General features: G+C 32.9%; 1 protein-coding gene across 2 annotated transcripts in view; it reads left to right on the top strand.

Moving 5' to 3' along the window:
• The window catches only part of LOC118185328 (long-chain-fatty-acid--CoA ligase 5-like), a 65594-nt gene that overhangs the window by 25418 nt on the left and 13805 nt on the right, over positions 1-26371 (top strand). For both annotated transcript variants that reach the window (XM_085824155.1, XM_085824154.1), the window contains exons 8-12: positions 643-675; positions 5681-5803; positions 10242-10319; positions 13128-13262; positions 21724-21800. In XM_085824155.1, coding sequence (XP_085680281.1) covers positions 643-675; positions 5681-5803; positions 10242-10319; positions 13128-13262; positions 21724-21800 — 446 coding nt within the window. The remainder of the gene's footprint in view (positions 1-642; positions 676-5680; positions 5804-10241; positions 10320-13127; positions 13263-21723; positions 21801-26371) is intronic.

The following is a 26371-nucleotide window of genomic DNA, read 5'->3' as shown; positions in this document are numbered from 1 at the left end:
ATCGTCGCCAAAGCCTGGAGATGACACTCTGGGCAATTCCAAGTTCGTCTGATACTTCCAGTTGGGTACGTCCACATTCCAGACGGCCGATATTTCTACCACGTAAAAAATCATCCAAATGCGTCCTTTGTGTCATGACTATTCGGTTATTGCACTGAAATGCTTATAAAGCGCCTGCGAACAATTTTACTTCATTGCCTGTATTCGTTATATATCACTCTCTTACACTCTCGTCATTGTGACGTACCATCGGTGTCATCTGCTTACTTGCTGAAATTTGCATATGATTCTTGAAGATGTGTGTAGTGATTTTACAGGTGATATATTTATTGTAGAGTTCGATTTCCGCGTGACTCCGAATTATCCTTAATTTATGGACGTGAGTGTACTTGAAGATTCCTCAAGGTCATTTTGATTCACCGACCGTATGCCGTATATAACAGTCATATATTGCTTGATTTCATAGCCTGCATATTGTTTCTAATGCTTGTTTCGACATGCATTCAAGGTTCGGGGATTAATGGATTATAATAAAACACCCGGTTGTGTTCAAAGTCGAAGCACAAACTAAGTGAAAATATTCTTTAAAATTATTTCGGTGTATTGAGAAATTTTCTCTTACTGCAATTTTTTTCCTTTCAGGAAAGTGGAATGAAAAATCCAGCTCCTACAGTTGTAAGTAATCAGTCTCTCATTGTATGAGTTATTTAGATTGTGTATGAGTTAATTAACTTCTCATTGTTTGAGTTATTTAGATCGTTTTCTCAAAACAAAATTGAGGCACAGTAGACTTTCTCTTAATCGGCCTAAATGAGATCTGGGTTAAGCCGGTTAAGCAGAATTCCGGTTAAAGTGGAGAGTGAAGAAAAATTTATTTACTTGGCGGAAATGCATTTTTTTATAGTTAAAGTAAGTATTTATTAAATGTTCAAGTTTATTACAAGTGTTACATACCATTAGCAGAAATGTTTAAAAAATTTCAGTCTTTTTTTTTTTTTTTTTTCTGAAAGCTGGAAATTCGGATACTCGCTGCATAGTTTCGCCATTTTTTAAAAGGCATCGCATCAATGGAAAAAGCTGATACTGTTCTTCCACACAGCATAAAGGCATTTCCAGTGATTTTGCTCCATCTGTATATGATGGGACGGAGGTCGCATTGTCACTGATGCCGGAGCCATCATCATTGTAAACCGCATCAGAGACAGCTCCGGTGATGTCGCTATCTGACAAAATTTCTTGCTGAAAATACCTTTCATGAATGACGACGCAAAACTTGTCTCTTCAACTGCGGTGACTGCTTTTCCTTCTGAGGCTCTTTGATACGGCAACCAAAGTTTCCGCCAAGGTTTTATCATTGTAGATTCATCCACCTCTTACCATGACCTTGCCATCATATAAATAGCTTCCTTTACATTACTCGCTTTCAATAAATCGATGAGGCTTCAATCAGAGTTAACCTCTTCACTGAGAGCTGTCAAAAGCTTTCTTCAATACTGTTTCTTTAAATTTTCTATCACACTTTCTTATCACTGGTCCATGGGTTACGATAGAGGCGGTATGTTAGTTGGCAAGAAGACTGCTACAGATATCAGTCACTTTTAATTCATCGATAGTGCGATACCGTTACTGTATATAGTGTTCCTTTTTTAAGGTTTATTTGTTTTTTATTACATTTAAAATACATAATTACAGAATTTCCAATTTTTTATAATCTTTTAGCTTACTTTTTTTTAACCCAAATTGACAATTTGCCCAGAAGAGTATTAATTTCGTTTTGGAATTTTGCGTTGATTCACTATAAACGGCAAATCACTTTTAAATTGTTGACACCAAATATTATCGCCCAGTATAATATTTAAAGACACTAATGACAAAGCTTCAAAATCTATGTATGTTTCTTGCATTGTAATAAAACAACGGCACCTAGAGCCATCAAATTTTGAATAGCGTATGTCTCCACACGAATATGGGCATTTAAAAGCCAAAATTTGGAATTTGTTTTATCATCTATTTCATATATTGTAAAGCATTTGTAAGTTTTTGATTAAGAGACTCAACGAAGTTAGATTAAGCAGTGGCAACACTGTACGGACAAAAAAAAAAAAAAAACATCTCTAGCGCTCGAGACCATGTATCGGAAATTCTAAAGATATGCTCTTTTTAAAACTATTGTGCGATATTGCTGTTGAATTGAATTTTATGGCTTAAGTGCGAAGAACATGATATTTAATAAATAAAGGTAACACACAAAATGTTAAATAAAAAAGAAAAATCTGAAAGCTTTCAGAATTTACATTACCGCCAAATGGGCGTTATTTTTACCTTACCTTTATTTATTAAATATCATGTTCTTCGCACTTAAACCATAAAATTCAATTATACAGCGATATCACAAAATAATTTTTAAATGAGCATATCTTCAGAATTTCCGATACACAGTCTCGTGCGCTAGAGATTTTTTTTCTTACTTAAATTAATTACGGCCTATTAAAGCGGAAATTCCTTTAAACGGAAGCCGGTTAAAAGGGATTCTATTGTATATTCTTAGAATCCAAAGAAATAACAGTCCATAACGGCACATTATTTAAAGATTGCAGACCAAAATGTCTCTTAAACAGATAGCCATAAATATATTGTTAATCTTAAGAAACTTATCAAGTTAAGCTTTCTAAATAAAATGATGTCGGTCATATAAACATTTAAATAAAACTGCGCATAATTTAAATTTTTATGTAAACCATCAATGAAGTTTCATTTTGTAAATTATTTCCGGTCCTCATGTAGTTTTTACGTTTGGGGTGGGGGATTAGTCCCTTAACAAAAAAAAGTTAGTGTTAAAAATGAGTATAGAGTTAAAACATTTCGTCTAAAGAAAATAATATCGTTATGGGTAGCATATACGAGGCGTATTCGGAAACTAAGTACCGTTTAAAAAAAAATAGTAAAACAATTTTTTCGAATCCAATTTTATTTTTACATGAAAATACATGTCTTAAAACTATTTTTCAACATAGTTTCCGCCAATGATCAAACATTTGTCATAGCGGGTGACCAGTTTTTGTATACCATCGTCAAAGAAACTTCCCGCCAGTTTCGATAACCACGACTCCACAGCATTTTTCGTGTCATCGTCAGATCCAAAGCGCTTGCCACCAAGCTCGCGCTTCATGTGCAGGAACAAGTGATAGTCGGACGGCGCAAAGTCCGGGCTGTACGGCGGGTGATCGAACTGCTCCCAATGAAACTGTCGAATTAACGATTGAGTGTCACCAGCATTATGGGGCCGAGCATTGTCATGGAGCAACACAATTCCTTTACTGAGCATTCCTCTTCGTTTGTTTTGAATGACACGCCTTAGTTTTGTTAAAGTCTCACAATATCGTGCCGCATTAATGGTTTCACCTCTGGGAAGAAATTCAGTAAGCAAAATGCCTTTCCTATCCCAGAAGACAGTGCACATGATTTTTTGTGATGACATTGTCACTTTGAACTTTTGTTTTTTCGGAGAATGAGTGTGTCTCCACTCCATCGATTGTTGTTTCGATTCTGGTGTGAAATGACACACAGAAGTTTCATCACCTGTCACAATTTGGTTTAAAACGTTTTCTCCCTCATCACTGTACCACGTGAGAAATGTCAGGGCACTACCAAGTCGCTTTATTTTGTGAACATCAGTGAGCGTTTTTGGAACCCATAGGGAACACAGTTTGCGATAATTCAAGCGGTCAGACACAATTTCGAAAAAAACAGTACGTGAAATTTGTGGAAATGCCTCTGAAACAGCTGTCATTGTGAAGCGTCTGTTCTCATGAATTTCTTCATCAACTTTCCTTACCAAATCATCGGTGACAACAGAAGGCCGGCCACTCCGAGCTTCGGCGTGGACATTTGTTCGACCTGCATTAAAAATTCTTACCCACTTTCTCACCATTCCATCACTTATCGCGTATTCACCGTAAACTTCTGTCACTTGACGATAAATTTCGGCCGGTTTAACATTCCTCGCGTTCAAAAATTTAATCACGGCACGAATCTCAGAGTCAGCGGGAGAACTAATTGTCTTAAACATTTTGAATGTGCACAGCAAACTGAAAACACAACATAGAGAAACCAAAATGGCGACAATTGAAAGTCAGTGAACAAGAAAGACTAGTGCGCATGCGCGGGACGCCTACCACAGCGCTGCGACGGCGCTAGAATGAAACGGTACTTAGTTTCCGAATACGCTACGTAAAATTGAATTTCATTAAATACAGAGTGACCTACAAGTGGTGCACATCAAATTTTGAAAACTTGAAAATGAATATAGAGAGCGAATTGTTCCAATGGATTACACCCTAACACTGCTATAAGTAATAAATCATTTGAATTGTCAGTTGCAGTTTATAGTCTTAGCTTTAAATACCGTTTGTTTAGTTCAAGATGCAGACGCCTTTTATCCAAGCAGAATGAATTTTAAAGATTGCCCATTATTTCAGAATGCATTCTTAAGGAAATGTGCGGAAGGTTTAAAGAGAAGACCTTCCAGATGTTCGTGAACCTAACATTACAATGATTTTCCATTTGGAAATGACACTGCGAGAAAGTGAAAGCGTCCATGATAAGAAATAAAATGGTTGCCCGTCTCTTTTGAGTTCGGACAACATGAACGAAGAGGGAAGTGCACTGTTCCAGTCACCAACAAAAAATCTGACAAAGGTAGCATCGTTATCAAATGCTTAATATTTGCTCAGATTTATGCTCCAATATATAAATTCGTTCTGCTTGAGAAAAGCCTGTCTCCATCTTGCCAGAAACATCTCTCAAGCGGTTTTTTAGCAAACAGCATAACCTGCAATTGAAATTCCGAGTAGTATGTTACTTCTAGTGGTAAAGGGGGTGTTTTTTATTGAAAAAATTTGTATTATCTTCCATTTTGAGATTTCCACAGATTTCGAAAGTTTGACATGAGCATCATCATTTTGAATCATCCAAAAATAAATTTCGAATTTTAGCATTAGTCATGGTTGATTGTAATTATATAAATATGAGGTTTTGCTCTTCTAATTAGGCTAAGCAGAGCAATTTTCTTGTTAAAACTTGAGGAGCAAGTTGCATATCTTCAGTTCAGTATTTACCTGCTCAAAACATCATTTAATGAAAATTGCTTTAGCCTGTAGCACTGAGCACTCATTTAAACTTGGGCATTGGTACAGGACCAATCATCGAAAGATATTTAATCGTGCAGCCGTTTTGAGATATTGCATACATACATGCATATAACAGTGAACTGATTATATATTTCAACAATGATATTATAAACAAAATGATGAATGAACTCTCTTAGAATTTGTATACTCAGAGAAGTTTCAAATATCTATTCAAAGAACTAACAACTGTTGTGTGTAATCCATTTTCCCTGGATGTGATTCTTGAGGCATAGAATTAGATTTTCATATTTAAAGTTATCTTAAATCACAGTAAGTCACAACTCAGATATGGTTAAGATATAGCATACATTTAAGCTAAATAAAATCCAGTATGTAAAGCATAATTACAAAGAACAGGTGTACGGTAGTTAATGCTCACATCAAATGATTATAATTATTCACTCTTGAGAAAAATAACAAAAATTAAATTACAATAGGTAAAACAGCTTAATGACATTTAATCCATTAGATGTATTATTATTTTTTTTCAGACTCCATCTCCATCCGATATAGCAACTATTTGCTACACTAGTGGAACGACGGGAGAACCTAAAGGGGCTATGATATCGCATTATAACTTAACCATCTCAACAACTAGCATGGTACATCATTTGGTAAGCTGACGCATAATTATATAATTCTATTTTTATTATTTTTTGTTCTCAAAGACATGTTCGTATACACAATACGAGGTGGATCTCGAACATAATAAGTGCTATATGAAATAAAGTACATGAATATTGTAGTCTAGCTATAGCAAAATCGTAAACTAATACTGGATTATTAAAGTCATGCACGTATTTCAGTTTGACATTTGCTGTTAGGCAAGTACATGCATCTATAATGTTATATAAAAGTCACACAAATTTGTTTTGGCATGGCGCACTTCAGGAAAAAAATTTTAGAAGTACTGTGGGCTCTAGTCGTCTTAGATAACATGCAATGTAACTAGATCTACTTAAAAGTCTTAGCTACGACTTCTCGCAAGGACTCGAAGATGAATACAGCAGGGAAAAGGGTTAAAAGACCCTTTTATTGAACACGATCGTTTACAGACAGCACGGACTTACGTGCTTATATTGTCACTAATTACTTGTGGTAAGAAACTTGAAAATGCAAAATAACAACCAAATTCAAAGATAAACAGTAATACAGCACTACACAATTCGACTTAGCGTAGCAAGTTGATTCAGAAACTTACACTGGCAGGATAATAATTTCGGCGGCAAGAATGCGCATTCGAGGTTTGAAGTTAGTAGCTGATAGAATTAACAACGTGCGCTCGTAATAGCGAAGCCACGCTCTGACTAAACTTTTTGCTACTTCAGATAAAATTCACTCTAGTTCGCTCTAACTGATTTACTATATACCGGCGAGGAAACAGGAAGGGAATATGAAACGACAGAAAAAGGCTAACAAATTCAAATAACTGCTAGTAAAAACGATAAAACCCTACAGTATTTTACTATTTATGAGAGGGAAAGGGTAAGAACCAAACTAAAAAGAATACTTTAGGTATTTTATAAATTAGAGTTAAAATATGTAAGTGTTTTGTTTTTTAAGAATACTTAAAATTAGAAATTTGAAAGATAAAATTTTTATTTTTATTTTTATTTGCCGCCCTAAAGTTTCATTCTAATTTGGTTATTTTTTTCTCTTTAAGACCTAAAATAAAGAAACATATTCAATAAATACGTCTGAAGTAACCTGAAAATTAAGTAGTGTTCCATATTTGTTATATAACATGGGTGAATGAGTACTTACATGATTTCCAAAGTGAACTCAAGTCTTTGTCCAACAAGAATCAAATCGGAAATTTAATAAGGCAATAGTAATAAACAATAAATACTATGTCTTTCTGTTAAGAATTTTAAAGTAATTTTGTACAATCATTAGGTTTATATTGAAACAGGAAACATGTACAATGCTCTCGCTGGGACTCGAACCTGGACCTTTCGAATACGCGGCGAGTGTGTTAACCGTTACACCAAGAAGGCAGGATGGAAGGAGGGAAAAATACCTTATAATTTCACCATTCTTTACCGTAGCGCTCAAAATAATGATTTTATTCTGATAAATTGAGGAACTTCTAACGTACTAACCAGAAAGAGTAGTTTAAAACTTTAGTTAGTGTAGTTTAAAATACATAAGCCTGTCATTTGGAATATTTCCACCAGAAACGTTTCTCTCTTCGAACATTTAAGTTTCGTCTGACTTTGTCCTTTAACAAATGGTCGTTTTGTTAAAATTTTAAAAATACTGGCATGATATAGTGAAGCAACGTAAACAATACATCATTAACTTATATAATCGCAACTCCTATGTGAGAGTCTTTGGATTCGTCGTTAAAGATTTTTTAATGGATTTGGTGCCTGTCTTTCCAGTTTGAAAGCTAACTATTGCTAGTTTCGAAACCTAAAATATTTAATCTTTTGTTATATTTTTTGGCTTTTTGTTTCACGATCAAGCCACTAATCAGAATTTTTGAAATTTCCATGTACTTAATTTTCTCTGAATATTTCTGAAAGGGAATGAAAAAAAGGATTTTTTTAACATTATTTAAAACTTGTAGCTGAGTTATTATAAAATGTAAGGGAATAATTCTTTTAATTATACTTATCAGATTTTTTTACCCTTAATTTCAAGAATACATATTCAAAAAATCTTCTTCATTACTAAAATTACCTTAAGTACGCATCTGATAGAATTTGCTTTACAAAACCTTTTAACAGATTGCTTTCCAGTACGAACAATTCTTCCTTAAAGAGTTTTATAAGCGTATTTGCCAACAGGATTTCAATTTATGTTTGTAACTGAATGCTCAGGTTATTATCTATTTAGATAATATTTATAATAATTTTAAATTTAGATACATTTCATAATTAGATTTCTTCACAGTAACTTTCACAGGAGTTTATGAATGAATAAATCCTTCATTTCAGATACATTAAAAAATAATTTAATAAATATTTACGTATTTTGTTAATAATGCGTAATAATAATAAATACCCATACATATTTCATATTTTTCGTTTTCCGCATGTGCAAATTTTTAATTCTTTCACTAGCGTTTGAAACATAAAATAAAAGTAGCGAACTCTCTATCAAGGGTATCGAAAGACGTATACAATTTGTAAGGTATTTTTCCTTCTTTAAGTATAACATTTTTGCTAAAATCTATATTTTTGTAGTTCAACAACTTAGAATTTTATAAAACAAATTCATAATCAAAATCGGTGTTGTTAGTTATCGAAAAATAACCATGATGTGATTTTTGCGGGTGTAAAAGGTTTTGCGTAAATGTCACTAAATTATACAAGTTGCTATCATCCATCACACAATAAATGTTTTTTTTTTTTTTTTTTTTTTTTTTTTTTAATGCGGAAGTGTCCCGTTTTTCGATTTGTATGGAACTCTCGTGTGTCAAATAATATCAGAGCGCTGCCAAGGGAGCTTCTGAATGTGAACAGAAAACAACCCATATGGAGACCGAAGCCTCGGAGCAGTGCTGCACTCTTAGTGCGGGGTTGGCCCCTCCTTCCTTTCTTACCTCCATGGTCAAAATAGGGAAGGTGATTAAAAAGAAGGCCCGCAATATACCTTCGGGAAGGCACAGGTCCTAACCTTGATTCAACCTATGACTTATTTAATGGCTTTGACCATAGTCAAAGCCATGAAAGCCATGACAGTACAGTAACTGTCATACTCATAGGTGTACTGTCATACTTATAGGTCCAGGTTATTTAATAATTTGTACCTATAACTTACTTAATGGCTTTGACCTTGATCGATAACAGGACTTATTTGACTGATAAGCCATCCGTGGATCAATTTCCCTGTCGATGGTGTAAGATCATCACATCTGTCTATCTTAGTATGGAAACCGAGGTTTGCGGTCTGATAAGCTGACGTGAAAGCGAATACATTTTCAAACACAAGGCCATTAACAAATTGAGAATTCGTCAGGAATGGCCGAAGGTAGCCGCTTAGTCACCTCATCGCTGAGAAAGTTGTTTAGGGTGAATGCATCACAGAAACTGACTGATATTACACACGCAAGATGAGGTTGACAGATAACTACAAACATTCATACTTTTGCCAGATTTATGACCTGGGTCCAGCAGTATGATAGATGGCTTTATTACCAACAGCGAAGGACCGCAAAATGAAGCATAAGAGTATGGATGACGCATTAGACTGAGACATTATTCGCAGGCAATGAAACCATCCACTAAAACTTCTTTACAATCATATGCTTCTTCACAATGTTAATATGTAATATGTAAATGTTCTTAAGTTATAATTTTCGGCAATCACTGCATAAAACAAATGCTGAGCAACACTTTAATTTTTCAGTATTTGTCGTTGAAACTAAAAATCCTATTAAATTTATTTTCTTAAAAAAGAGCACACTTTCTATGTATTTCTATAATTATGATTAGCTTGAAAATCTGTTAAATCCTTCGTTAAAGTGAAGAACATTAATGCAAAGCATACCTCTGCGTTAAACGTTAAATGACAAAAAAATTCCTAATTTTATAATGTTACTCAAATGTAGAGTGTTTTTTTTTTTTTTTTTTTTTTTTTTTTTTTTTTTTTTTTACGAAGCTACTTTGCGATAGAATAGTGATAATGAACCCAATGTTTCTTTGTTTCACAGCTGACCGACTGGGTCAATAGATTTGACACATTGCAATATTATCATCTGGAAGTACAATTCTCCTTTGTCTACATAAAACACAATTGTTGAAAAATTATCAGAAGTTACGTTTGAGACAAACGTGACACCGAATTGATGGTCATCTTGGCATATTTTGCGTTGAGAGTCACTTCTTAATAAACCGATTCCAGTTTTCTTCCATTTTATTTAATATTTTTCACTTCCGTTCGTAAACTTCAGAGATAAAGTATTTTAAAATCGCTCAACTTTTTAAATTATAACTATTACTTATAATTATTTTAAATATAATAATTATATTTTTAAGTTACACAGATCTCTGTGTAACTTGTTTTTAAATTTCAGTTAGTTTATGATCTTTTTTCTCCCTCAAGGGAAGTTCAGCTCCTCACAAGGAAGATGTTTATTTGTCATTTTTACCCCTTGCCCATCTTATGGAGAGACAAGCACAGGTAAAATGTGTTTTATTTCAAATAAATTATTGAAGTTACCTTTTGTATTTATTTTTAACATGAGTGGAAATAAGCATAAATTTATTTCAGAGAACTCAGTACTTTTCTGAAAAATTACAATTAATCCTCTATAGAACGATCATAAGAGCTTCTAGACGGTTGGAATCTTATGTAGAAATTGTGGTCTTAGGGAGGCGATTTTCATTCTTATTAAAGTTTTCAAAACTACTTTGAAGGTATTCTTAGGAGGTGGTCTCTATAAGAGGGTTGAGTGTATTTTTTTGTAGTTTTAACAAAAAGATTATCGATGCAATTTACCTGACAGGTAAGTTTAAGTTTTTCCATTGCCTGTGCGGTGAGGAATTCAATTATTTTTCCCAAATTGTCTTTTTTTCTAAAATGATGAAATATGAAAACAAAATAATCTCCGTATCAATCCAAACTACTAATTTATCATAATAAAACGGCTTTATCTTAAATGATCTTATCTTTGCCTTAAGGCATGGATGAATCAAAATGGTTGGTAGCCGGAAATGATGTGAGTATTTATTTTTGTGTTTTTTAGATACAAATTCTCTTATTAATTTCTCTTTTGTTGACTAAGTTTTATCCTTTTACGTACAGCAAATATAAAGGAAAGTGTCCTTGTTCAAAAGTTTATCACCTTGCAGTTCTAACGAGCACACATGGGCATTTTCTCCCTCCTTTCCGCATGCTTTCGTGGTGTAATTGAAAGCAGACTTGACTCGTATTCGGGAGGTCCGGAATTCGAATTCCGGTGAGGGCATTGTACATGTTTCATGTTCCGGCAATGACCTAATGACTCTACGACATTTTATTCAGAATACAGAAGTGTCTTCTGTGGAAAATATCGTTTACGTTTCATCTAACGGGAATGAATATGGTACTGCAAAAGAACAATAATTCAGAAAGACAGAACTATTTTGAAGTTAAGGCATATTCAATGATCCCCGAATTATATCAGTTTATATTGTAATGTTGCAAGTCAAACAAAACTAGTTTGACCATTATATTTCTTGACGTTTTATTTCATAAGGAAAATGTCTGAATGAGTTTATACTGAATGAGTACTACATGTTCAGATAACAATCTTCTTTTGCTGATTGTAGTATAAAAGCTATTTAAATAGCAAATCATTTTTCTCGGTCTAAGGCAATTCTCTTCAGCATTTATGTTGCTCCATCAGAGGCCAAGCGATTAAAGACTGATGAAGCCCGGCATTTCGTCGGGTTAAAAGGAACCATCATATTGGAGCATTTTTCGTGATTGGAAATCATATAGAAGGTAGACCTTTGCGTAAAGATTGCTCTGTACTCACTGAAGAATTAAATGCTGGGTATGGTGCTCTTTTTTTATCTAATCTGTGCTGGAGTATGTTTTCACTGTCATGCTTAGTGTGCTGTAAGCTCTAAAAGCTCTTTTAAATACTCAGAACTGTGAAATTATTAGTTAAATCTAATCTTAAGAAGCACCGAATACCAGATTCGTTACTGCTGGGTTCCTGGACATGTAGAATTAAAGTAAATGAGCTAGCGGACATCAAGATCTTTACTTACCGATTAACCGATCTTTATTTACCTTTATTTACACTTGAAAGTGTACAACGAAAACTCTAAAAGTAGTGGGTCATATAGTAGCCATATTCTTATGCATCACGATAAAAGATATGGTTTACATACATTATCAACGAAAGCAATATATGCAGTCATAATACTGACTAAACACAATGAATTTGAAGGCAGTTTACAAAGACAAAGGACAAAAAATATTGCTCAAAAGGACATTTCGGTCTGGAGAAATTGAATGATTCCCCTTTCAGGTTTGAATCTTCCACGCCGCAGATCCGAGAGAGTGATGATGGGAGTGATTCTGAGGATGACGATGAAACTGAACCAGATAATGTAAAAATTAGCCATACTGAATCCTTAAAGAATATTCTTTATTATTTAGATTTTTTAACTATTTGATACCGAACTTTGTCAGAAGGTTGTGTAGTTTTAGCTGAAAGAAAAACAAACAAACAAAAAAAAGTGTAACATATTTTCCAATATTAGATAAATAAATAAATAATAATTTTTGATAAAATGTTTATAAGAAATGGATTAACTTTCACAGTTTTCTCAATTTTTGATGGAGTTTTTTTCATTAGTGTTTTTGTAATGAAATAAAATCTTGAGTACATTATTTACTTATCTGCAGGAAACAAATTTTTTTTACTAAAAAGTTTGCCAAAAGTTAATAATAGTACTTGGGTACTTTATGTTTAGAATTTCAAACAGACAACTTCGGAGGAATCACAGGAATCACGAAAGAAAAACTGTCATGATTTAAAATTTAATCTCTGGTTTTTAAAGACATTAGGTAATTTGAAAGCAGGAAAAATGAAATATGAGCAATGCCTTCGCCGGGAATCGAACCTCAGACCTCTGGAATATGCGCCCAGCAGGCAGACCTCTATACCACGAAGGCAAGCTAAGAAGGTGGGAGAAATACCTTATATGCTAACCAAATTTTGGATCATCCAAGGTGGTTACACTTTCAATTACCTCAGATAATTGAGAATCTACTATATAATTATTCCAATCTTATATTTTTGTATGTTTGCTGTAATACATTACTAGTTGAATCCTCATTCTCCTTTATTTAGTACTGCAAGTTTTTGAATCTTAAGTTTTCTTATTGTTTTACTTATCAAATGCATAATTTTTTTTTTTTTTTACTTATAGCATACATAATCTTACATTATCTTATTTTGTTAATGTGAGTAAATCTTTCTTTTAAACGCAGCTACTTGTATTGATAAATGGAGGCCGAATTGGTTTCTACAGCGGTGATATTAGTCTCTTATTTGATGATTTGAAAACTTTGAAGCCAACATTTCTGGTAATAGTCCCTCGGCTTCTGAACAAGATACATGAGAAAGTATGAATGCATTTTTTTCATATTTTTAAGATAATTGTAAAGTCAAAAATAATTTTTTAGATAATTTTAAAGTAAGTATAAGGATTTTAAATTAAGAAATTTAAATTAACTGAGCATTCATTTTTTTAATTGTTCAAAAGTAATAAAAAATATATTTTATAACATCTGAGTAATCTGCAGAAACATGACTCCCGCTATATGTTCATCAATATTCAAAGCTGTTAAATTAAGAATCCAAATTTAAGTTACTTACAATATTTTAAGAACCGATCGTCGTATACTAATCGAAAGATACTGAGTTAAACAAGCAACATTCAGAAATGTTAAAAAATTAATAAATACAGGAAAGTAATTCATACCTGCATAATGTATAATTTTAAAAAGATTGGCTTTTTTGAAATGTATATTAGAGATATGGATGTTTTTAAACGCAGCTGAAGTCAAAAATTTCATTTCTCTTTTTTTCTTCTCTGACTTAAATAAATTATATTAAAATAACATGCTACCTTTTTTTATCCTTCTTACTATCCTCGAAAAATTACAATTTGAAAACTTTGGGTTACACTCGAATATCTTGAAGAATTTATCATTAAAGTTTCAAAAAGTTAAAAAAAAGATGAAAAATAAAATTAAAAAAAAAATTCCTAAAGCTTTCAGATTTTATATTACGCCCAAAGGGCATGTTTTTAACGTTTTGTGGGTTGCCTTTATTTACGAGTATTAAATATCATGTTCTTTGCACTTAAACTACATAAAATTTAATTCAACAGCAATATTACAAAATATTTTTAAAACAGTATATCTTTAGAGTTTCTGATGGATAGTCTCGCTCTCTGGAGATAAAAATGCTTTTCATATACATATTTCACAAGTGCACACCAGCGCAGCCACTGAGAGAGGGGTTCCGAAAAATGGACCAATGAATTTCTATTGCTCTTGTGACGCTAAATCTTCGTGCATATGAGCGTATGTTCTTTATGTTTTAATTTTCATTTGTTTCGCAGCTATAATTGTATGGTGTAATAGTAGAAAATCTTGTAGTGCTTTCTTTTTATGAGTTTAATTAATAGTTGACATTTCACTTTCGTAATTTTTATCACGCATTGATATTTGGATTGATGTTCATGGCATATTATCGCTCTTTACATCGAGAAGATGACTCAAGCTACAATTTGCCTCGAATATTATGCATTTACTAACACCTGTGGATTAAGAGAATTCAAGTGTATAGTTTTTTTTTAATTGAGCTGAGAAGGACTGGAAGTGTTCCAATGAATCTAGTGTTTTTCTTCTTTCAATGCTTGCATTCTTTTGATTTTGAAAGTGTAAGATTCAGAATATATATTGTGTACGATCTGATTATATCCATTATTAACATTAAACGTTACATGTGAATAAACTGAATATATTCGTTATGAATAAGATAAATTCATTCTGTTTGATGAGTATTTCTTGTGTAGACAGTACATTTAAGAGTGAGCAGTTATTAAATGTGAAATTTAACACACTAAATATAAACGAAGGCAGATTAGTAAAGTTCACTTTGAATAAAATTCTGCATTGGCTATTATTATAGAACATCTTTTTCCTATAGACTGCAATAAAAAGTTCTGATTTCTATTTACATATATAATTGGTGTAAATATTTTTTTCATATCCATAGTTTTATGTAAAGCTAGCATTTGGGCTCAGATGTTTATCACATATTTCGTTCTTCATCTTATTTACCACTTATTAAGCAATATTTCACATGAATATTTTTTAGTAGTATCCAACATGGATTCAAAAAACATCTTCCATTGGTGAACTGGATTTTCTAGAGGTATTTCACAATAAAAAAATCTTTCTGTTCTAGTTAATGACCCTAATTCCAATCCATCTTTGCCTTCAGCCTTTAAAGAAATTATGTTTTAATTCTAGTTTCATCAACAGATGGCGCCAGTAGCTTGACTTCGGCTCAGTCTTTCTTATCTTATCTCGTTTATTTGCGTTTTTGTGGCTGAGAATGATGGTTCGGTAAAACTATCCAAACTAGTCCTGCGAAAATTTGAAAATATAACGCTGATTTTTTATGTTTGACTTCTAAATTAGTACTTGTTCGGCGTGTTATTGTACCTTAATCCAACATGTGTTTATATTTATTTCAAATTCTTTCAACCAGGTAATGAAATCTTCACAATTGCTTATATTTTATCTAACTTCACAATGAAAATTTTCGAAAGAAATCGACGATGCTTTAATTATTTTGTACAGAGAATTGGGTGGTAAAATATTTTCAACTATCTTGCTTAAATCTTAAAGCCAGCAAAAGGTCATGTGACACGACAGTAATATTAATGGATGCCCATTGGTCCATCCTAGAAGCCACTCCCTCGGTAGGTATACAGATGTGCACTTGTGAAATATGCTTCCGGCGGTGGGATTCACTAGAACACTAATGCTCCTACAAAAGTCATTAATGGTTCTGCAAAAAAATAGTGATGAATTTATAAGGTATTTTCTCCCTCCTTCCAACATGCGTTCATGGTGTAATGGTTAGCACACTCGGCGCGTATTTGAGATGTCCAATCACATCGCACATTTTCCATGTCTTCTGCTTCAAAAATACCTAATGTCTCTATAAATTGGTTTAGCATATGCAAATCTCTTTTTGTTTCAATTTTATGTTTAATTTCATATTCATAATTTTGCTACATATTTCATGCATACTCTTCGAAAATCCTTGAATGGTATATTAAAGTCTGGAATCTCTTACATCACTATAGTGTTGTAAAACTATTTTGCTACATCATACCAGTGAGAAACTGTCTTTGATGTACAGGGGTTCATGAACTTATTAGCTTGAGTCAACATATTAGCACCAGGTTTTAGCAAATTTCAACTAACAACCATTATTTTGGAATGTTACACTGTCAAAAGAAATTTCAATTCTTATACTACTAACCGGAGACCTTATATTATAATTAGAAATAAACTGAAAAGACATCTTGATCAAGCAGACTAAATTAAATTCTTCTGACCTTTAGTGATAACATTTATGTTATGTTATTCCACGTGCATGGACATTTGTTTGAAAACTGTTGCCAATACTTAGAGCATTAAGTTTTTCATCTGTCATCCACACAACGACATAAATAGCCAAATAGTTTTATCATTCGTCTTATCATTCGGAAAGCATAAACTATTTTATTTATATTTCAAATTAAAACTATTTGTTATTCTTTAACAAACTAGGCGGTTTTAATCGCAGTAAAATGTTACTTTTAATAAATCATTTGATTTTATTTTTTAAAAATACCTAATAGCTTTAAATTAAAATACATTTAATTAATTTGTAAGGTATATCCTAATTTTATAACATGATACGAACATTATATCCTGATGATGACAAGATATGAATCCATGATACGAATATTATATACTGATGATGACATGATATTTATATCCTGATTTTATAATATGAATTTATACGACTCTCCTGTCTCTTTCAGTTTCAGCATGCAATTCCTTACCGGAATGAGGTTTTGGAATCGCGTTGAATGCAAATGAGAAGCAGAGTAGTATTTAAATTCCACTGACTTTCGAGAGAAATAATTGGGATTCCCTAATAGCGCGCGTTTGCCTTTTGGCGACGTTTGTCTAAGCTGTTACTATACGCTCAGCCGTGCCCTTTATAGCTTCACTAGCTAATTTAATATTATGGGCCAGTTGTAGTGTTAGCTTCGGCTAAATCTCTTTAGTTAGTCATTAGTTAAGTTCTTATTCCTTACAATTTTAAGTTTACTTTGTTGTACGTTCTGAGAAAAGGGCCATCTGTGAATCTTTATTTGGAGCAAAAATGGTAATTAATGCTTCTTGAGTTTACGTTTCTATTCTCGGACTTAACCGATTATTCACTTAGTAGTTTACTAGATTCCTAAACACTTAGCTAATAGAGAAAAGGGTGGAAGATTGAAAATTTTCGCAGTTATTAATCATATTTCAACACTATTTTTTATTTTCATAATCTATGTTATTCATATACTCTTAAATATATCTAATTTATATACACAGCCAATAGTTTTTATGAATATTTTCAGCCAAATTCTAATTAATAAAATTCTTTTAAAGACATTTTCTACATGCTGAGTATAGCATCGCTATGTTTTATTTATATTTTTTGGTTCTTATTTTTTGTCAATAAAATTGTCAACAAAAAATTATTTTTGAATGAGTAAGTTATCAGAATGTTCTTTTATGACCTGTAACTTTGTAAAAGAAATAAATATAAATAATACACATACATAAATATTATTTTAAAACACAAATATTATTTTAAAAGTTGTATAGTGGTATCGAGTTTGAAATAAGCATGTCCAAATGTATTCCGTTTTCTAATCTCATCTTATCAGGACTTGTATTTCTCCTAATCTGTTTGGCAAACATGACATGTCCTGACTAGACAGTGAGTTTGACTACAAACTATATCCTATGGAGTGTAGAAGGGACCACAAGATCAGAAGGGTTTAATTACCCTTTATTTTCCACGATATTATAGGCGCTCCCGCACTTCGAGATCCAAAGACCAACCACTTGTGGTCTAAACGTACTAAAAATGTGCGAACTACTAACTAACTAAAAATAAGAGTTAACTTTGAAAACTTTACACAAATGACTAACACTAAGACTTTTAAATTATTATGTGTGTAGTACTCAAACTGCGAAAACTACAATACGTCTTTAGCTTTCAAGAGGACCTTTGGCCTTAAAGGCGGACAGCAACTGACTGCAAGCTCGCGTGACGTATAGTGGCAAAAAGACTCACTCTCTCCTAATCTAACTCTGCTCTTGGCAAAAAGCCACAACTTAAATATTTAAGCGTTAGCAAGTACAATTTGCATAAACATATTCACGCGTTTATTCTGGCCGGAAGTGGAAAATAAGAGATGATAGTAAAGGTTTAAAATAAAATAAACATTAGTAGAACCTAAGATCCTTACAATCTAAAAGAAAACTGGTATTTCTTGCTGTACTTCTGTATGGTAGGGTAAGAACTCTTGCAAAGCCATAGTTGTTATACAAACAGTGTAAGAACAGTCTCATATACAGTGCACTTTGCGTTAACCCTTTGCGGCATGGTGGGTCAATATATGTCCCACCTAATTAATATTTATTTTCTCAGTTAGCAATTTCCGTTAGAAATTTTCTAATCTTTTAAAAATAATCTATTTTAGTTATTATTTTTCTCAATAGATGTTACTACTATACTAGGGCTTAAGTTTATGAGCAAAAAATATTCAAAATAGGATCACAAGAGTGATATCCATGTATCTCGCATTTTTCAATATTTTAAAAGTTTTGGTTTACAATTTATGATATGTATGATTCTTTTTAATATTCAAAGGTATTTTATTTTCAAAAATCTTAATTGGATTCAATATTTTATAACATTAATTTTGCAGTTGAAATAAGTGGGTTAAAATTTGTCCCACCACACACTTGAATTTCCGCTCAATAGATGGCAGCACCCGCGATTATTTTTTCTTTTCTTTTTTGCATCTATTTTTTTCGTGATTGCGCGCACTTTTACATCCGTTGTATGCTCTGATGTGCTAAAATGTCTAGAAAAAAATTAACAACTCAGGAAGCTTTGGATCTTTTTGCTGAATTGCCATCCGATTGCGACTCAAATGCTTCAGATGTCAGTTCTGATTCAGATGAAATTGAAATCCAGGAGAGAATAACTGAGGTTGAAGTTATTGCTGAAGAAGAAAGGGAAGTAGTTATAATTTATTTTGCTTTTTAAAGACACAGACCCATCTATGCATGTGGCACTGTAAATATGGATCGGATGTATCTACCCAAAAATTTAAAAGACAAATTTATGTCAAGAGAATATATAGACTTTTCAGTTAACGATGATTCAATTTATTGCATAAAATGAAAGAAGAAAAGATCCGTTTTTATCCCGTCTTGCTTGGAAAAGGCAACTGAAATGAAAGAAATTAATAGAAAAGAACGAGATGGAAAGACAAAAAAAAGTACTGTGCCCAAACAGCATTATTTCATACAATAAGAATATGGGATATGTCGACTGATTGATCAACAGAAAGGACTATATGAAATAGACCGCAAAAGCAAGAAATGGTGGCACATGATTTTTTTTTTTTTTTTACTTTTTAGATGCGAGTATAGTAAACACGTTTATTCAAGTTTGTTCACGAACCTGATCATGATGTAAAAACAATGAAAGATTTTCTTCTCTCAGTTATAGAAGGTCTAAATGGCACTTGCAGGCAAGAAAGAGCTGAAAAGAAAACTGAAATCCCCAGTTCAAATAATAAAAACCCGTTTGTACAACCAGAAAAGAGACTAAAAAATGTAAGTAAAACGCCAAAGAGAACGAGCAGGAGAAGATGTGCATATTGCAGCATATCGAAAGAAGAACGATGAACATTTTGGATGTGTGAAACATGTGAAGTGCCTCTATGCTTACAAAAGAATGAAACAACATGTTTTTCAAAGTTTCATGAAAAATGACTTTTTTTCAATTTTAATCATATATAAATGTTTTTGAATCAAGTGCCAATTTTAATATTTTATTTAGTATCATATGTACGAGTATCAAATTTTAATCTTAAAATAATATTCAAGAAAATATTTTCTTTTGTTCCTAAAATTTAAAAATATTAAATGCAAAATATGCATATGCAAAATTTTACAAGTCATGCATATATGCAATAAGTACAAAATGCATTTTAGTGTGTTTATTATGAATATTTTAGAATGCACGCTTTATTTTGTTTATTCATTCCACATATGATTTTTTTTTCCTGCTATACACCAAAATGCTATAAGACATGTGCTAGTTGCATGGTGGGACAAACGGTATCCCACCTTCCACCGTAAAAAATAAAAGTGCAGAATTTTTTTCAAGCCTTAAAGGCACTTAAGTAAGTCCGTCTGACTTATTCTAAGGCATTTTTTTAAAGATTAAAATATATTTTAAATATGCGTGTCACAAAGGGTTAAGACGAAGTTTTTCTAATCCTCGAAAGTTGTTTTTGCAGTGAAGCTTTCACGTCGTTAACAAATTCAAAAGGGTGACCGTGAAGAAATAGTTTTAACCACCTCGGAACTACGAAATATGTAACACGCTAACATATTAGGTGAATACGGAGTTTGCAGATTTGTTATATGATTGCGGATTCATATTTGGAGTTTGCAAATTGATATATTTGGCAATGTGGCAGAAGTTACCCTTGTGAGCAGGTGCATTAATGTGGGACAAAATCCGAACATTATGTTGTCAAAACATAGAGAATATTTGTAAATATCTCTATACAAACGCTGCAATGCATTCAAATAAAATGTTTCATACAGAGAATTATTTATGTGTAGTATGTAGGTCAGTGTATATATTTATAGTAATGTACCGTTTGGTCAGTTGGTATAAGCTAATAACAGACGAAGACAGCAACCAACGATACCTTAATTTGATCTCATTTCACATGACATTTTCAGTCTTGTTTCACCTTTCCGGTGTAATTTGTTTAACTGTCGAACGGCTTTTGTGTTGAAAGCGCATATCCATATTTCGATGCTTCTAATAATGGAAGAAGAAAAAGGAGTTGCCTTAAGAAAGACTTTTTTGGGCTATTTAAGCACGTTGTTATCTTTGAAAAAAATTTCAACATGTTCGGAACAACTCGAGCTACAAAACCAAATAATGCTTCAAGATTTCTTGACATGATCTTGTAATGTCTTGTTCTTTTAGGAAACATAAAATGTAGACCCTATTGAAAACGAGATAGCGAATTCTCTGAATGTTTCGAAAAATTATTTGGTCAATCTGTTTGTTTTTAAACATAAATTTTGATCTGAAAAGACTAACTGAAAAAAAGACTTCATAAAAATCAGATTGAAATTAAAATACGCGCTTAACAATTTTTTCGCATATATAATCTTGTTCAGTGGCCTGTACTGATTACATTGAAATTTTATATACCACTTAATGTAATACACTACGCATGTTTTAATGTACTTTGTATAGACATTAGGTATTTTTGGAAGCAGGCAAGATGAAAAATTAGCAATCGCCTTCGCCGGGAATCGAATCACGGACCTTTGGAATGTCGGCTCAGCGCGCAAAACCACTACACCACGAAAGCACACTAGGAAAGCGGGAGAAATAACTTATAACTTGTATACTGTATATTCAAAAATCGATTTTTATTACATTTAAAAATGTTTTTAATCAGAAGTTAAAAAGCTTCAAAAATTAAAAGGTGCAAATTTCTGTCGCAGTACCTTGATTTAGATACTAAATAAGCTAGATGTTAGTAGCAAATTTAAAACAAATTGTTTACAAATTTATATGAACAATTTTATACTTCTTCTACAATGAATTCGTAATATAATGTAGAAAATATTTTGAAGCTGTGTTATAAAAGAAAGACTTCCTACTTTTCTCTATCTTTAGGTGAAAGCTGCAGCAAGTAGTAATATGTCTAATACGTCTAATACGTCACCTCAGACAAATGGCAATGCAAGAGGCAGGTAATGTACTATTAAACGTTTTCATCGTACATGAAAGCTTCTATAAAACAGCCTTGATTATCAGAGCTGAATAAGACTAGAATACTGTTACTTACACACTTACTCTTTTAAACAACTGAAAACTGTTATCAGATCTTAAACTGAAAGCTCAGTTCTCTTTTGTTTATCTGAACTGCTGATTGAACAAAAGAAAGAAACCTGAAATTATCCACCAGTAGCCGAGTGGATACTAAACACTGGTAGTTCAATTGGTTTTGAATTTTGGCAAACAGGTTGGATGTTTTCACGGTTTTCCTCGTGTGCAACAAGGAAGCAAATTTCTTAGGAAAAGTCTTTCCAAAGGCATCATCTCCTCTTGGGGAGATATCAAGGTTACTACAATGTTTGCTGTTGATTGACGTCACTGACTCTTAGTCTGCTCAACAGCAATAGCTTCCCTAATCCATTTATGTCTCTTCCGCTTCTATGTGTAAGTGACGTCAGCCTATTTTTTATTTATTGACTTAGATAAGACTATAGATAAGTAGCTATCCGTTATTATCATATTAATTGAAACAACTTGACCTGAAAATATAGGAATAAAAAGTCTGGTACTGTAGTGGTTAAGAAGTTAAGTTTTAAAAATGCAAAAACTAAATTATTAATTTCTAGGATAAGTAGGAAGATCAGAAAGACTTTTTGTTTTCTTAAATTAAAACATTTCTTTATTAAACATTGTTTGGCCAGATGTTTCCGACATCCTTCCAAAAAAGATTTTAAAAGTTCGTCTAACGGATTCTTCTCATAATTGGTGCACACATTATTAAAACTCTACCGAATTTGTGTTTTCTATGTGAAGTGTTATGTAAATAACATTTTATTTAGCTCAACAACTAGCGATTTGCAGAATGGATGGACTACAGAAGCAGATGTACGTTCATCATTGACAGCTACTGTCCTAATGCTATAGTAAAACCATCAATACTAAAAAGCATTAGAAATTTTAACTCTTTCCTTTATGTATAAACTCATTTACAAAATTAGTAAGAAATAAATTTCCCAATTCAGGAGGCTCTAGAATTTGTTCGGTTGGTCCAAATGAAATAAAATTTGAACTACAAATAATTTAACCGATGCGCTTGACATTTAATAAATAAAATTGTTTAGTACGAAAATCCGTCGACAGGGGGCTTTGTAATTATACGTAAAAACATTTAATATGCTTTATAAATGTTAAATAATATAAAAAAGTAGCACTATAATTGTTCAATATGTCCCCTTTCATTTTCAACAATATGTTCTAATCGCAAAACCATATTTTCGCAGCTGATCGGAGCGAGTCTGCCGGAATAGAAAGAACATGACGCTGAATACTGTCCTTCATATTTGACCCAGATGTTGGCGTTTCACGGTAGATATTGTCCTTTAGGAAATCACGCATTCAAAAGTTGCAGGGGGTGGTATTCGGCGAACGAAGAGGTCATGCTGTTGGAAAATGTTGGCTGATCACCCGTTCATCAGTGAAATGCTGTCTTAACAATTGCTTTTCCGACGATCAATGTGAGGAAGGGATCCATCCTACATGAAAATGACGTCCTGAAGGCATCCACGCAGTTAAGGTTGTGGGATTACAAAATCCCTCAGCATATCACAATACCGTTGTCCTGTTAAGGAACAGGTTTGGGTTGCATTTGCACTTATCTCTTTAAAAAAGTACGGTCCAAAGCTAAAACCCACATCATGCTGTCACTTTTTCAGGATGAAAGAGTTTTTCTTGGATAGCCTGAGGGTTTTCCGCAGCCCAAATTCGAGAGTTGTGGATGTTAACTTGCCCCTTGAGGCAAAAGTGGGCTTCGTCAGTCCACAGTATATTCTAAAGCCAATAACATCAATTAAAACTGAAGCAAGGGACTGAAGTGCAACAGTGTTACGAGCCTCTTAGTCCCCGTGCTGCAATAGGCACAAAGGTTTGATTTTGAAAGGCTAAAATTCCAAAATCCACCGGAGGATTTTTCTAAATTGGAATACGGCATATCCAATACACAGAAAAAAGAAAACTGGCACAGCCACACTACCATGCGACGACTCATTACTGGCTTCAAGACCGTGGTAGTCACGTTTTCAATATTTGAAGAATGGATTTGCTTTCATCCTCAACCTGGAAGAATGTGAAATTGCCCAGTTTCAGATTTCTTAATCATTTTGCGTAGGGCCCATAGTAATAGTGGACCTCTTTGTATCTACTTCATACGACAAAATTATTTTACAACTACACAGGAGTTCTTCTGGTTCTGGTAGAACAATTTTACCAGTAGCGCGTTTTCTTGCAACGTAGGCATGATGTGTAAAGAAATAACTAATGTTCGTGCAGAATCCACCTTCCTTTTATCAGAAGCAATGATGTTTCATGGATACGGATGAAATTTCAAATCGAAAGGTTTAATTCTTCATTATTAGCAGCCTTCGAATTTTAAGTGATGACAAGATCTGATTTAATAATCAGATAGATCAGGAAGCCCCCCAAAAAGATTAGATCACATAGTCCGTGTTGCTGCACTAATTAAAATGAAACTTTTTCTTATATTCAGAGACTACAATATTTTTTATCTTGTTACTTTTCTGCATACTAATCACTACAAATATTAAATGAAATTTATAAGAAACCTTTTAAACTATTTTAATTAATGCAATAAATATTTAAAAATTTTTAACAATAACTCTCCTGGTCATATATGGTTAATAATAAAATTGTGCAGCGTTCATATATGGCCACAGTTACTAAATAACATTAACAGAAGTCCAAAGAACATGAGAGGTAAGAGCATAGAAATAACATGCTTGGTTAGCATGTCACAAAGGAAAAGTGATCAATAAGCAGATCATTATTGCCGAATGGAAAATTAGTGGCTTATCGCATTACAATTATCCCATAATATCAAGAGCCTACATTGTATAGATATTATTCCTCCAAATCTCCGCCGAACCTCCCCCCCCACTCTATAGGCGATATATGTACTATTCTTGCCTTGACATCTGAAAACTTACTTGATAAATGGCTGAAGACAACTTACTTCATAATTGGCTTAATAAACTTACTTCATAAATGGCTTAATATCTAGGGGCTGAATAAACTAGTCCAACTGACATTTTAAATTGAATATTTAATGGAGATATCTACAGTTTTTACACACTACGAAAATGGATGACAGGAATATAAATACTTACAAGAAAACGGTCATAAAAAAGAAAAAAAGTTCTTTCATCTTTAGAGCGCGTCCATATCTTCTTTACGTTTTCTGTCTCTTCTGTTCTCGTGGCGATTTCGTCTGCGCTAACAAAGTTCTATCAGACAGCATGGAGAACCATCTGTCGGTTGTGGAAGTCGACATCCCACACATATAAGAATGACTACGTTCATTATGCTAAATTTATCTTTATCAATTTTGATTTAAAATCTACATTGTCAGCAATATGACTTTACAGAGGGTGTTAACACATTTTTAGAACGATTTTGGGGCATTTTAATTAATGTTTAAAATGTAAGGAATATTTGTTAATATTCGATCTGAAAGCTGTTTTCCCAGACTATAAGACTGCTTTGTGATTTCCATGATAAAAAGGCCTTTCGCAAAATTTCCAGAAGTACTGATTTCCATTCCTCTTCCACTACTTTCCAGAGTCCATCAATCGTGGTAGGTTTGCGATTAGAAATAATTTTTTTCAAGCTACCAGATTCACCATAGTCCGTAGGTGAAACACCACGAGACTTCGCAGGAATACGTTTAAAAGATGTATATTCAATCCCTGCATCTTTCGAGGAATACTGTGGTACTTCTTTAAGTATGACTCATTGTTTTGTTTTGATGAAGTTTCATTCCTTGAAAGTCATTGGGTTGAAACAATAGAATAGAATTTCTTAGAATATAGAATATCGGACGTAAAACTTTCTCTTAATAATACACTAAGTTAATTTTAATTATTTTTCACTCTTCTTTTTTTAATTTCCCATTATAAGTGAATCCTGCGACAATCATAAACTCTTTACTGAGTTCTTTGCATTGATGGGACTAGGTTTGTGGATTTTTTCTTTGCGTTTCCAATAATAAATATGAGAAAACTTCACTAATGCCATAAAATAATCGAATTACTACTAAACTATGATTTATTTACATAAATTAAAAATAATAAGAGAATGTAAAAAAGAAGAATCGTTATAACATTACACGTATGCATTCGCCATCGTCGCTGTTACTCATCTGCGCACTCATTTCAGTGGCGCATTAGGGTTATATAACACAGTTACAGTTGCATGACCATTTCGTACATCATTCGGCCATCTTTTTTCCTCATCAGTACCAACCTCTTCAGGAATTAAAATTTACAAGAAGTATCTTCCCTCTTATGTATCTGATTTATTTAAAACTCAAATGAGAAAGAATTTGTCATACTTTCCTTGTAGCTCGCTCATGTTGTTCGAGAATGGTAGTTTTGCATGAATTTCAAGATCTTAGGTAGCAGTTCAATCTTGCGATATTATAGATTTGTTTCAAAGTATCGAATTTCAAATATACGACAAAAGTTGATCATCCTAC

This window comes from Stegodyphus dumicola, chromosome 9 (genome assembly GCF_044657685.1).
Source record: "Stegodyphus dumicola isolate Sdum_Otavi_A_Nest chromosome 9, ASM4465768v1".
NCBI classification, from domain to species: Eukaryota; Metazoa; Arthropoda; class Arachnida; order Araneae; family Eresidae; genus Stegodyphus; species Stegodyphus dumicola.
Note: the sequence above shows the minus strand (reverse complement) of the source record. Positions and strands in the feature narration are given on the sequence as shown.